The sequence below is a fragment of the Chiloscyllium punctatum genome, chromosome 30 (genome assembly GCF_047496795.1).
Source record: "Chiloscyllium punctatum isolate Juve2018m chromosome 30, sChiPun1.3, whole genome shotgun sequence".
Classification (NCBI taxonomy): domain Eukaryota; kingdom Metazoa; phylum Chordata; class Chondrichthyes; order Orectolobiformes; family Hemiscylliidae; genus Chiloscyllium; species Chiloscyllium punctatum.
The window spans coordinates 13,210,949-13,225,925 of record NC_092768.1 but is presented as its reverse complement, the minus strand read 5'-3'; the positions used below and the strand labels follow the sequence as shown (position 1 = coordinate 13,225,925).

The 14,977-nt window shown below is 46.8% G+C and overlaps 1 protein-coding gene across 1 annotated transcript; it reads right to left on the bottom strand.

Moving 5' to 3' along the window:
- Positions 1–6,986: 6,986 nt before the first annotated feature.
- LOC140454987 (claudin-4-like) lies at positions 6,987–8,161 on the bottom strand. The gene has a single exon (XM_072549662.1). The coding sequence runs from the start codon at positions 7,829–7,831 to the stop codon at positions 7,196–7,198; it is 636 nt and encodes a 211-aa protein (XP_072405763.1). The 5' UTR covers positions 7,832–8,161; the 3' UTR covers positions 6,987–7,195.
- Positions 8,162–14,977: the final 6,816 nt, after the last annotated feature.

The window sequence follows — 14,977 nt, the reverse complement described above, 5'->3', positions numbered from 1 at the left end:
CGGGTCCCATGGCGGAGCAGAATGAACAGGCCGAGTCCCACGGTGGAGTGAACTAGCTGAGTCTCACAGCAGAGCGGGGAGAACAAGCTGAGCATCACGGCAGACTGGAGCGAACAGTCTGAGCCCCACGATGGGAGCGGAGTGAATGGGCCAAGCCCCACAGCGGAGCAGAGTGAACAGGCCGAGCCCCACAGCGGAGCGAACAGGCTGATTCCCACGGAGGAGCAAACTAGCCGAGTTTCACGGTGGAGCGAATGGGCCAAGTCCCACGGCAAAGCAGGGAGAAAGGGTGCTCCCATGGTGGAGCAGAGTGAACAGGCCGAGCCCCACAGTGGAGTGATTGGGCTGAGCTCCATGGTGGAGCGGAGTAAATGGCCGGAGTCCCACAGTGGAGCAGAGCAAATGAGCTGAGACCCACGGCGGAGCGAACAGGATAAGTCCCATGGTGGAGCGGAATGAACAGCCTGAGCCCCACGGCAGAGTGAGTCCTGGATGGAGGCCGGCATGTAGAGGCAGCGTGGCCTCATACCCTGGGGCCGACGGGCACGGACTGGAACTTTAATACTGATGGTCACTTATTATCATTCTGTATTTTGTGCTAATCTATATTTATTTGTACTCTGTAGCTGCACTTAAAAGTCTCTGTACCTTGGCTCTCTGTACCTAAGATGGCGCCAAAAGGCAATGTTACAAACTGTTTGAGTGCACGTGATAATAAAGGCTGTTCTATCCATGCCCTGATCCTTACATTCGCCATTCCAATCCATGCCTGCACCATCTACCACAGACTGACCTCGGCACCCAGGCAGTGAAATGGTTAAGTGGTTAGCACTGCTGCCTCACAGCGTCAGAGACCCAGGTTCAATTCCCGCCTCAGGCGACTGACTGTGTGGAGTTTGCATATTCTCCCTGTGTCTGCGTGGGTTTCCTCCGGGTGCTTTGGTTTCCTCTCACAGTCCAAAGATGTGCAAGTTAGGTGAATTGGCCATGCTAAATTGCCCGTAGTGTTAGATGAAGGGGTGAATGTAGAGGAATGGGTCTGGGTGGGTTGCGCTTCGCCGAGTTGGTGTGGACTTGTTGGGCCGAAGGGCCTGTTTCCACAGTATAAGTAATCTAATCTAATCTAACATCTGAAAGTCTGGATTCCAGGCCTGGAGGGAATGGTGAGCAGGCCGCAAAATCAGAAGTCCCATCTCAAACCATAGCAACTTGCCATTTCTGCCAGTCAGCCAATAGGGTTGGGTTGGGAGTTGCTGTTGTATATCACTGGAGATCTCACCATCACTTTCCTTTTTATACAGAGACCTGGAACCTCACCAGGCTCTTGCTGATTGGTTGAGCAAATGCCCAGTGTACTCCCACGGTGAGTAGATCTGAAGCTGCCCTGGTTGGCAATGTACTGAATGGCACAGAGACCTACTGCAGATAACGTCACCTCAGGATTTGTAACATTGCTTAAAGCTGACGGGGGAGCTGAAGGATCCATGTACTGGGGATGGATCCAGCCCTCCCCACTCCATGTTAACGTGACCATCTCTCAAGGCAAAATGAGGACTGCAGATGCTGGAAACCAGAGTTTAGATTAGAATGGTGCTGGAAAAGCACAGCAAGTCAGGCAGCATCCAAGGAGCAGGAAAATCAATGTTTCAGGCAAAGGCCGTTCATCAGGAATGAAGGCAGGGAGCCTTTGGGGTGGTGAGATAAATGGGAGGGGAGTGGGTCTGGGGAGAAGGTAGCAAGGAGTACAATAGGTGAATGGGGGTGGGGATGAAGGTGATAGGTCAGAGAGGAGGGTTGAGCGGATAGGTGGGAAGGGAGATTGGCAGGTAGGACAGGTCATGAGGATGGTGCTGAGCTGGAAGGTTGGAATTGGGGTCAGGTGGGGGGGACGGGAAATGAGGAAACTGGTGAAGCCCACATTGATGCCCTGGGGTGGAAGTGTTCTGAGGCAGAAGATGAGATGTGACCAGCTCTCTGCACAATCAGAACCAAGATCCTTCAAATTCCTTTGGACGTTGCATTGACGCGTTGGACATAGAGGATCAGTTCGGTGTCAATGCAAACCGTTGGAACTCAGGGTTATTCCATGTTCCCTTGCCTCCCCAGTTGTGGTGCCCCTGCCTTCAGCCATCAGCACTGACTGAAATTCCATCCAGCTCCGTGTTTCTCTGGAGATTTTGCTGATGTCAGGAATGCAGGCTTACCTTGTTGAGTGTGAGGATATTTTATGCTGAGGCAGTGGAAAATAAAGCTCAGTGTTTTTCAAATGAAGAATCCTTGAGGCAATGAAAAATTAAATTACAGGTTGATTTGGTAATGTCTGACCTAATTGCTGTTCTAGGGACTACCTCGATAATACAGCGGGAAACATTGCTCTCTAGCAGGATAAGGCAATGTCTGAGCGGTATTTCCTGCAGTTCAAAAACTGAAAAGTGAATTAATCAAAATTGACAGAATTTGTACTGATTGAGGATCGCAGCACTCAGAACACAGCCTGATAATTGGAGTCAGACCTTTCCAGGTGAACTGAGGCGACATTTCTATTTCCTGAATATTTGCAAGTCCCATCCACTAATAGGGGTAAACTGTAAATCTGAAGTTGATGGAGCTTTAGTAAAGAAATGTGTTAAGACACATGGGACAATGGGGGTTACTGGGAATAGTGCTATATTAGCCATTGAAAAGTGGGATGGTTTTGAAGGTCTAAATGGCCTCTTCTCTCATGTTCTTCTACATAGATGAGCCTATGAGGAAATGAGACAAACAGGGACAAAACTTTGATGTATTTAAAGGCATCGTTATGATGGTGCAAGCAGTAATTTAGTTGGAATATGTAATAAAGCAAAATCCATCATTCTGTTCTCAATCGGAATCCTAGCTCTAACCCTATCGTAATCCTAACCCTAACTCTCACTCTAACCCTAACCCAAACACGAAGCATAAACAAAACCATAACATGAACTCTAACCCTAACCCTAACCCTAACTCTAACTCTAGTACTAACATTAACTCTAGCCCTAACACTAACCCTAATACTAACTCTAACCCTAACCATAACCTTAACCCTACCCCGATCTCTAACCCTAATCCTAATACCAACCCTAACACTGACCCTAACTCTAGCCCTAACTCTAACTGTCACCCTAACTCAAACCCTAATACTAACCCTAACACTAACCCTAACCTTAACCCTAACAAAGCAAATCTCATCCCTCCGTTCCCAGCTGTAATCCTAACCCTATCCTTAACACTAACCCTAACCTGAACTCTAACCCTTTGGGTCTGGGTGGGTTACTCTTTGGAGAGTTGGTGTGGACTGGTTGGGCCAAAGGGCCTGTTTCCACCTTGTAGGTAATCTAATCTAATCTATACCCACTCCCTTAAGAAGTTAATTTCACACTCTGGGTAAAAAAATTGCTCCTTTTGTCTTTTTTAAATCTCTCTCCTCTTATTCAAGGTCCTGTGTGTTGTTGGAGGGGGTGGGTTATGATACAGTACAGTAGTGTGGACGGAGAGAGATGCCAGATTGGATTGGGTCAGAGAAATGTGACAGAGCTGGACTTTTGAAAAAAAAGGCAGAGGAAAGAACTGAAATGTAAAAAATGGAATATAAGACCCTCTGAAGTAGAGTGTTAAGGTTTGTGGAGTTTTTGAGTGGTTTATAAGTGTTAAAATCAATTAGGCAAAAGTGAGGACTGCAGATGCTGGAAATCAAACTCTAGATTAGAGTGGTGCTGGAAAAGCACAGCAGGTCAGGCAGCATCTAAGGAGCACGAAAATCGACATTTCGGGCAAAAGCCCTTCATATGGCAGTCACAGATGTTAACCCTTTCTGTTCTGAAACCTGTGCACTAAGAAATGTGTACTTTCAGTCCTCAAACTGAATTCCTGCTCCTGCACAGTTTTGAAACTATTACTGTCTCTCTAACAGTGTGAATGATGAAGGGGGTTATTTCGATCTCTATCAGTGTGTATCTTACCTTCCAGAAGGATAATTGTTTTACAAATAGACAATATTACAACTTAAAACCTACAAGGCCAGCGGTGTTAACCTACAATGGGCCTCAAGGGAGGAGGTAGGGAATGATTTTCCACACTTTTATGTTTTGAATAAACAGGAATGTTTATTGGGAAATGAAAGAAGAATAAGCTAGTGAAATTCTGTGAATGCCTGCTCATAATGTTGGAGAATAAGATTATATGTAGCTCCTCTGGTTAGTAATCCTTGTGTGTATTATTACACTGTAGTGAAACTGAGTAAAAACCAAATCCATTAAACCCCTTCCACTGACACTACCAGCAATCTGATATAGTAACTTCACAGAGTGATGCTGTTCCAGATAGCAACATGACTCAAATTAACTGGGATTTTCATTATTCAAGGATTACGCCTGATATTAATGTACCTCAGTGTAATTGAGAGTAATTCACTTGAACATTATTCCTGAAGTTGATGTATCTCAGTGTTATTGAGAATAATCCTCTCTAAGATTATTCCTGCTATTAATGTATTTCAGGGTCATTAGGAGTAAATTACATTGAGATCATGACTGGTATTAAGGCAATATGGATTATTGGGAATGGATTACTGCTCCAGGCTAGTAACTTAAATGGTTGGGAGATTAGGAGTCCTTACAGACACTAGAATAGAATAAATAGTCTTTATTGTCATGTGCACTTGTGCAGTGACAAGTTTGGAATGTTATCTCTCGGGTCCATTTTAGGTTCAGGGTACCTAGGCATAGATACTTTAACTGTTGTTACAAAATGGAAATGATAAGAAAAGAAGACTAGCTTGGGAATACAGAATTTACATAGTCCAGAATGAGACTAAAAATCATCTTTAAAGTATTCAAGCTGTAGTCCTTTACACTGAATCCGTGCCCACCAGGTTTCTGAATACAAGGTATAAAACATTAATTCTATTGACCAGAAACTGAATTGAACTCAACACATAAGCACAGTGGTTACAAGAGCAAGTCAGAGACTGGCAATACTGCAGCGAATAACTCCTGACTTCCTAAAACCTGTCCCACCATCTACAAGGCACAAGTCAGGAGTGTGAGGAAACACTTCATACTTGCCATGGATGGGTGCAACCTCAACACCACTCAAGAAGCTCGACACCATCCAGGACAAAGCAGCCCCCCGCTTGATTGGCACCACTTCCACAAACATCCCCTCCCTCCACCACCTGACACTCAGTAACAGCAGTGTGTACCATCTACAAGGTACCCTGCAGAAACTCCCCAAACATCCCCTCTCTCCACCCCCCCGATGCTCAGTAACAACAGTGTGTACCATCTACAAGATGCCCTGCAGAAACTCACCAAACATCCCCTCCCTCCACCCCCCGACGCTCAGTAACAACAGTGTGTACCATCTACAAGATGCCCTGCAGAAATTCACCAAACATCCCCTCCCTCCACCCCCTGATGCTCAGTAGCAGCAGTATATACCATTTACAAGATGCACTTGCAGAAGTTCACCAGCAATCCTCAGACAGCACCTTCCAAACCCACAACCACTTCCATCTAGAAGGACAAGGGCAGCAGATACAGGTGGAACATCAGACGTGCACCTCCTAGTCACCCAATCACATGTTTATCACTGGGCCCTTGTCCTGAAATTCCATGATGAAGCAGAGTAGACAGAGGAAGATTCTAACAGAGTCTGCCATAGTGACAGTGAGAGACCAGGATGACATGGGAAGAGGATTGACAAAGAGCAGGAAAAGGTTTTTGCTCTAAATATATCAACTTTCAATATCGCAATGCGTGGATGGTGAAGAGATCAGCTAACTAAGAGAACTATTTGCTGGCATGAATTAATTTGTTCCATAAGTACATTTTTGTGAGACACAGAGAATACTTGGTCAGGAGTGAACTTTCCTTCCCTAAATGGCATCAGTGAACCAGGCTGATTTACTGTTATATAGATGAGTCTAAACTGGCAAATGTATAAACTTTATTTAAATTCCCACCAAATGGTGTGGAATTGGAGCCCATGTACCTCGGGAATGAAGCCTGGTATCTTTGGGAGTACCAGTCCAGTGCTATACCACAACCCCACCATCTCCCACTACCTTCAACTTCATGTGTTTGCCTGTAGCTTACTCATGTGTTTTGTCCAGCAGAGAGCTCCCTGGCTATACACACATGAAGACATAGACACATACACACACAGGTAGACTGCAGTGGTTCAAGAATGCAGCTCACCAATACCTTCTCAAGGGCAACTAGGGACAGGCAATAGATACTGGCCCAGCCAGCGACACCCATATCCCACAACAGAATTTTTAAAACGTTCAAAGATATATCCAAGCACACCCCACAGGCATGCACACACACAGATACACCAACAGTCAGACATAGATATACACAGACACACACATAGACACATACATATTTGCACACATACACGTATATTGGTATATACACACACACACACACAAGTACACACATTTATTCACACACAGACAGACATGCACCAGTTCAGCTCCCTGGGCAGCTGTGAGAATGAAATGGCAGAACTTTCTGTCCGCACTTTAACTTTGAGTAAGGCCGAATCCGGTCACAGTGCAGAAAGGAAACTTTGACTCCGGGTCGCAAGACGAGAGAGACACCAACTCCCCAGCCCCAGCACCCAGTGAATGAATGGCAGAGAAACCTGTCATTCTCTGCTTTGTTTTTCTCCTGCCAGATTCTCATTTCTGCCCCAGCTGGTTCACCCCTCCCCACCTCCACTCCGCACTGAACAATTACAGTCACAATGAATCACAGTCAGAATCATTCCAGTCACAACCAGTCTCAGTTACAATCACAGTCAGAATCATTACAGTCACAACCAGTATCAGTACAATCACAGTCAGAATCATTACAGTCACAACTGGTATCAGTTACAATCACAGTCAGAATCATTACAGCCACAACTGGTATCAGTTACAATCACAGTCAGAATCATTACAGTTAAAATAAAGTGCAATTTATTTTTATAAGTTGTTTGAGCTGTATCGAGTTTCCAATATGTATACATAGATTGGATATGCGGAATGCTGTGCCAGTTTGGAAGACTTGCTTTAAACACAGTAAATGTGACTGAGAGATGAGACTACAGTATCATATTGCAAGGGGGTTCCCGCATTTTCTGCCGTTCCTGTCCGGGGCTGGGGGCGAGATGTTGTACCTCCGCTCCCTTACACATACTGGCTCTCGCTGTAGCTTGCTTGGCCAGGCCTGTACTCTGTTGGACGAGCTGCCTGTGCCCTGGCTTTGGAACAGGAGAACCACAGCAGCCCACTGGCTGCGGTGAACAGGGCAGTCGCGCCCATGCCAATGTACAGAGATTGCCCAAGTTCCCTCTTGACTCCCTCCGGGACGGCCGGGCTGCGGAATTCCATGACGATCTCGTTGGCTGTCCAAGCCACCGGGATCAGCTGCAGGATCCCGGAGAGCAGCAGCGAGCAGGCGGCGGCTGACAGGAGCCGGGCTTTGCAGGGCTCCCCCTCGACCAGCCGGGTCCAGCTGGCACCAGCGATGCTAGTCAGAATGCCCAGTGCCCCGAGCACCCCGGCCGTGGTGGTCAGAGCCCGGGCTACCTGTAACCCGTGGTCCAGGGCCAGCATGGAATCGAAGGTGCTGCAGATCATCTCGCCGGTATCCTGCCAGACACAGTCCATCCACAGCCCTTCCCAGGTCTGCTGGGCAGTCACTAGGTTGGCACCTTGAAAAGCGGGCACTTTCCAAAGGGGCAAGGCGCAGGTCAGGATGACACACAGCAAGCCATTCACTGAGAGAAAGAGAGCCGCAATTTCCAGAAGGACGTGCCCCATCTTTACTCCCCTTCCCCAGCTCTCAATCCCCCTTGGGTTTGCAAAATTAACCACCGACCCCTCAGAGGAAAACAAAACAAAAGTTCTGATATTAAAATGCTCCACTTACCAACCCCAACACAATCCCTTTTTCTTTCGGATAAAACACATACACACGCGCGCACACAGACGGACAAATCTTCAATAATTGAATCAAATGCTGATAATCAGAAACAAAAACAAATATTGCTGGAAAAGCACAGCCGCGTGTGTGGAAGGGAGAGACAGAGAGATATCAAGAGTTAACGTTTCGGCTCCAGCGATCCTTCAAAATCTTCTGTTTTTTTCACCCAAAACCAATTCAATGAGGCTGGGCGTGTGTTTTAATGTCTCCCACCAATTCCCCCCCCTCCCACCTCGCAGTCAGTTGGTATCCAGACTCTATGTCTTCTACTAAACAAAACAAAGTCACGATGTTTAATTAATTTGTGTCAAGTTTGTTTTGCTCAGTCAGAGTTCACGCCGGGGCCAGTCTCGGTCTGGGTCCCGCAACCTTTCCCACAGCGTTCACACTCAGAGCTGTCCCTTGACAGAGCGCCTCCTCCTGGTCACCGAAACTCCCCCTGGCATGTTCCGCTCCGCTCCCCTCCCGAGGTGAGTCCGCCAGTGCCTGGCTGTAACCTTGGGAAGCTGAGCGCCTGAGGAGGATGGAGGGGGGTGCTGCCTGTGAAAGCGCACAATCCTCTTCTGCCTCTGCGACTTGGTCTTTATGCCAGCTTCAGGCTGTCCTTGAATCTCTCACTCCTCATTCAGGGATGTGACTCCCTCTCTCTGTTTGTTGCCAATCCAATGATGGAAAATGCGCTATGAATAGCTGAGTCCAGCACCTGGCTGCTGCTGTTAGACAGTTGAGAGATTTCTGGAGTTTGGTATATAGGCTGCCTGCTCTGGTCTCTTTCTCTCTCTCTCTCTTCTTCACAGCCTTTTACGCCACCCAGCAGATCTCATTTTCTCCCTCCTCCTCCTCCTCCTCCTCCTCCTCACCAACCCAGCCCCACACCCCCTGTTCAAAGCTTCACATCACTCAGTGTAGGGGCACAGGGAGGTGACTCGACATTTCCGAATAAGTTTTTCTTTCTGTTGGGAGATAAGGAGGAGGTTGCAAAATGAATGGGCAGCTGTTGCCACTCACTGCACTGGTTCCTCCAGCCTCCCCCAGCCCTCTGAAAGCTACAAACACCAGCGATCTGGATCAAACTCTCCCCTCCCCAGCTTTACGTCAGCCCCTTATTTTACAGGCCAGCTGACATGGCAGTAAATCACACTTTCCACCCCCAGTGAAATGAATAACCTGATTTTTAATTAAAGACTAGAAATTGCCAGCTTCGCAAACTGGAGCCACACAAGAAGCTTTCTGATGGCATTTCATGTTTTTGTAGCCTCTGGCATCGAGTCATACAGATGTACAGCACAGAATCAGACCCTTCGGTCCAACTCGTCCATGCTGACCAGATATCCCTACCTAATCTAGTCCCATTTGCCAGCACTTGGCCCTAAACCATCTAAACGATCTTCAGCAAGGCATTTGATAAGGTTCCCCATGGTAGGCTCGTTCAGAAGGTCAGGAGGAATGGGTTACAGGGAAATTTAGCTGTCTGGATACAGAATTGGCTGGTCGACAGAAGACAGCGAGTGGTAGTGGAAGGAAAATATTCTGCCTGGAAGTCAGTGGTGAGTGTTGTTCCACAGGGCCTCTACTCTTTGTAATTTTTATTAATGACTTGGATGAGGAGATTGAAGGATGGGTTAGCAAGTTTGCAGATGACACAAAGGTTGGAGGTGTCGTTGACAGTATAGAGGGCTGTTGTAGGCTGCAGCGTGACATTGACAGGATGCAGAGATGGACTGAGAGGTGGCAGATGGAGTTTAACCTGGATAAATGCGAAGTGATGCATTTTGGAAGGTCAAACTTGAAAGTTGAGTACAGGGTTAAAGACAGGATTCTTGGCAGTGTGGAGGAACAGCAGGATCTTGGTGTGCAGGTACATTGATCCCTTAAAATGGCCACCCAAGTGGACAGGGTTGTTAAGAAAGCATATATATGGTGTTTTGGCTTTCATTAACAGGGGGATTGAGTTTAAAAGTCGTGAGATCTTGTTGCAGCTCTATAAAACTTTGGTTAGACTGCACTTGGAATACTGTGTCCAGTTCTGGTCGCCATATTACAGGAAAGATGTGGATGTTTTGGAGAGGGTTCAGAGGAGGTTTACCAGGATGCTGCCTGGAATGGAGGGCTTATCTTACGAAGAGAGGTTAACTGAGCTCTGACTTTTTTCATTGGAAAAAAGAAGGCAGAGAGGGGACCTAATTGAGGTGTACAAGATAATGAGAGGCATAGATAGAGTTGATAGCCAGAGACTTTTTAACACGAGGGGTCATAGATTTAAGCTGTTTGGCGGAAAGTATAGAGGGGATGTCAGAGGCAGGTTCTTTATGCAGAGGGTTGTGAGAGCATGGAATGCGTTGCCAGCAGCAGTTGTGGAAGTGAGGTCATTGGGGATATTTCAGACTGCTGGACATGCATATGGTCACAGAAATTTGAGGGTTCGTACATTAGGTTTACCTCACATGAGGATCAATGGTCGGCACAACATCGTGGGCTGAAGGGCCTGTTCTGTGCTGCACTGTTCTATGTTCTAAACCCTTCCATGTACCCATCCAGATGCCTTTTAAATGCTGTAACCGCACGGGCTTTCACCACTTCCTCCGGCAGCTCATTCCATACACGCACCACCCTCTGCGTGGAAAAGTTGCCCCTTGGGTCCCTTTTAAATCTTTCCCCTCTCACCTTAAGCCTATGCCCTCTAGTTTTGACCTCCCCAACCCTGCCAAAAGACCTTGTCTATCCGTGCCCCTCAGGATTTGATAAACTTCTGTCAGGTTCCATTGCCAACTGAATCTCCAATGCCCGGATTGTGTTTTATTTTAAAGATTCCTTTACAGCATGTGGGCATCACTGGTAATGCCAGCAGGTTGCCCATCCCTAAGCTGCCCCTGAACTGATTTTGGTGCTCTGTCATTTCAGAGGCTAGTTAGGGTTCAAGATTAGAGTGGTGCTGGAAAAAACACCAGGTGTTTTCCTGATGAAGGGCTCCTGGCTAAAACGTCGATTTTCCTGCTCCTCGGATGCTGCCTGACCTGCTGTGCTTTTCCAGCACCACTCTAATCTAGACTCTGATCTCCCCAGCATCTGCAGTCCTCATTCTCGCCTAGTTAGGGTTCAACCCTATCACACATGTAAGCCAGACCATGTGAAGATGGCAGATTTCCTTCCCTGAAGGGGATTAGTGAACATGATGGACTTTGATCACAATTTATGATAAAACAGGACGATGTCCATCGCATGGTCAACATTCCTGAGTCCAGTTTTCAATTGCAGATCTTTCTTTATTCTTTATGTGGGAAATCTTTGCCAGGCTGGAAATCTACCCTGGAACATGGCCCAAAGCCAAGAGAATGTGCAGAGATGGAAAGCTTCATTCTGCAAAGGTTAATCAGCAACCAATGACAAATGAGCATCTCGAAAGAGAGACAGAGAGACAATGCATGAGAGCATTATGTGAGTCCTGCCATTGGCACTACATTAGGCTGCCCCTGCCATATACACCATGGAGTATGGCTCCTGTGCTACTGTTAATAACAGGACCACAGACAAAGCATTATTTCCACATGTAGTCAGCAGGCTGAAGAAATCAATTGAATTGTAGCTGAGATAAACTAGAGGTTGATCATAATCACATCCTCATTCTATCAAGAAAGTTATGTTATGGAGAAAGACTGAGCGATTCATTGTTGTTTTTAGGCTATTTGCCCCATTGAGCCTCCTCTACCATTCAATCTGATCATGGCTGATCATATGACTCAGTTTCCTGTTCCTGATTTCCCTCCATACCTTTTGATGCCTTTAGCTCGAAGAATTATATCAAACTCCATCTTGAAAATGCTCAGTGTTATGGCCTCCACCACTTTCTGTTGGAGCCAAAAAAATTGTCGATGTTGGAATCCAAGGTAGACAAACAGGAGGCTGGAAGAACACAGCAAGCCAGGCAGCAACAGGAGATGGAGAAATCAATGTTTCAGGTGTACCCCTTCTTCAGGACTGGGGGTGGGTGTGGGGGGAGCTGCAGATGGAGGTAGGGTGATGAAGTGGGATAGGTGAAGACAGGTCAAGGGTACGACCTGGTTGGTCAATGGGAGGGATGAATCCAGTTGGTTGCAGGGAGGAGTGGAAGGGATGGGAGGGGCTGGGAAGGGAATCAGGGGAAGGGAAGTGAGGTTATTTGAAATTGGAGAACTCAATGTTGATTCCTCCGGGCTGTAGGGTGCCCAGGGGGATGATGAGGTGGTGTTCCTCCAATTTGCAGTTTGGTTCATTGTGGCAATGGAGGAGTCCGAGAATGGTCATGTCAGAAAGGGAGTGGGAAGGGGAATTAAAATGGGCGGTGACTGGGAGGACCAGTTGGCCCCTGTGAAACTGGCTGTGATGCTCAGCAAAACTATCCCTAAGGTTAAATTTGGTCTCCCCGATGTGGAGAAGACCACATCGGGGAGCACCTGATCCACATCCAACACATCATCCTTAAACATTTCCACCAACTCCAACTCAAACCCACCACCAAGAACATCTTCCCCTCCCCACCCCTCTCTGGCTTCTTCAAGGACTGTTCCTTTCACCAATCCATGGTTTGTGCCACACTCCCCACCAATCCCCCCAAACACCCAGGTACCAAACCCTGCAACCAGAAAAGATGCAAAACCTGCTGGTACACCACCTCCTTCACCTCCATCCAGGGCCCCAAACAGTCCTTCCAGGTGAGACACAGGTTCACCTGCCTCTCCTCCAACCTAGTTTACTGCATCAGCTGCTCCCTTCCCTTCCTCTGACTCCCTTCCCAGCCCCTCCCCACCCTTTTCACTGCTCCCTGCCACCAACCGGATTCACACCTTCCATTGATCTACCATGCTGTCTTCACCAATCCCACTTCACCCCCCTGGCCCTCCCCATCCCCTTTATCTGCAGCTCTCCCCACACCCACCCCCAATCCTGAAGAAGAGTTAAAACCAAAACGGCGACTTCTCCAAATCCTAGTGCTGCCTGGCTTGCTGTGTTCTTTCAGCCTCCTGCTTGTCCACAATATTCTGTGGCAGAGAATTCCAAGGCTCCTCACTACATTTACCCCTCCCCATAGTCCTAAATGTATCCTTTGACTCCAAACTCTCCCATCATCGGGAATATCCTTCCTTTATTTAACAAAGCCGAGTCCTGTTAGAATTTTATAGGGATTTATGCGATCCCTATTCATTGAAGAGAAAAGATTTATAGGGCTACAGACCAAACACAGGAAAATGGGATTAGTGTAATTTGGGAAATCTTGTCAGAATGGACAAGTTGGGCCAAAGGATCTGTTTCTGTACTGTATGACCCTATGATTATGATTCTTCAAAACTCAACTGAATATAGTCCTGACCAAACTGTCTCTTTTCATTTGTCAATCCTGCCATCCCAGGGAAATCTATCTTGCACCCCCTCAATAACCAGATCATCCTTCAAGGACATATAGTTAGAGAGGTGTACAGCACAGAAACAGATCCTTCAGTCCAACTTGTTCATGCTGACCAGATATCTTAAATTAATGTATTCTCATTTGGCCCATATCCCTCAAAACCCTTCCTATTCATATACCCATCCAGATGCCTTTTAAATGGTGTAATTGTACCTGCCTCCAGCACTTCCTCTGGCAGCTCATTCCATACATGTACCACCCTCTGTGTGAAAAAGTTGCCCCTTAAGTCCCTCTTATATCTTTCCCCTCTCATTTTAAAACTATGTCCCCTAGTTTTAGACTCCCCTATCCTGGGGAAAAGACCTTGGCTATTCACTCTTTCCTCACCCCTGATGATTTTATAAACCTTTGTATGGTCACCCCATAGTTTCTAATGCTCCAGGGAAAACAGCCCCAGCCTATTCAGCCTCTTCCCATAGCTCAAACCCTCCAAATCTGGCAATATCCTTGTAAATCTTTCCCAACATCTTTCCTATAGCAGGGGTCCAGAACTGGGCATTTCAAAAATGGCCTCATCAATATCCTGTTGAGCTGCAACATGACCTTCCAACTCCTGTACTCAATGCATTGGCCAATAAAGGCATATCAGAGTATCCGCAAGCTCACTGCCGAGGGTAGGCAGTGGTATTGGTGTACATTAGCAGCTTTCACTCAATTTGAAAAACCAGCAGAAACACCTCAACTTGCACTGAAACTGACCAACCCAAAAAAACTAAACACTGAATCTAAACTCTGAAATGTTGTGCAATTCTAACAACATGGAAGCAGACCCTTCAGTCCAACTCATCCATGCCAACCAGATATCCTAAATTAATCTAGTCCCATTTGCCATGATTAGGTCCATATCCCTCTAAACCCTTCCTACTCATATACCCATCCAGATATCTTTTAAATGTTGCAATTGTACCAGCCTCCACCATTTCCTCTGGCATTTCATTCCATACACGCACCACCCTCTGCATGAAAAAATTACCATTAGGTCCCCTCTAAATCTTTCCCCTCTCACCTTCAACCTATGTCCTCTAGTTTTACACTCCCGAACCCTAGGACCTTGACTATTCACCCTATTCACGTACCCCATTATTTTAAAAACATATTGAATATTGCCCCTCAGCTTCCAGTACTACAGAGAAAACAGCCCCAGCCTATTCAGCCTCTCCTCATAGCTCAAATCCTCCAACCTGTTCTGAGGAAGGGACATTGGACCCAAGACATTAATTCTGATTTCTCTGCAAAGATGCTGCCAAACCTGCTGAGCTTTTCCAGGAATTTCTGCTTTTGGTTGTTCAAGGAGATCCAGGATTGGTTGCACTCAACTCCCCCTTCCCAAACTATCACTATTCAGATAAAGTGCCTTGTTCTTGCTATTTGGCTGCACGACGATGACACCAAAATTGGAGGTGTAGTGGACAGCGAAGAGGGTTACCTCAGATTACAACAGGATCTTGACCAGTTGGGCCAATGGGCTGAGAAGTGGCAGATGGAGTTTAATTCAGATAAATGCGAGGTGCTGCACTTTGGGAAAGCAAATCTTAGCAGGACT

Coding starts and splice junctions, on each gene's coding strand:
- LOC140454987 (XM_072549662.1), bottom strand. CDS start 7,831: ATGGGGCACGTCCTTCTGGAAATTGCGGCTCTCTTTCTCTCAGTGAAT.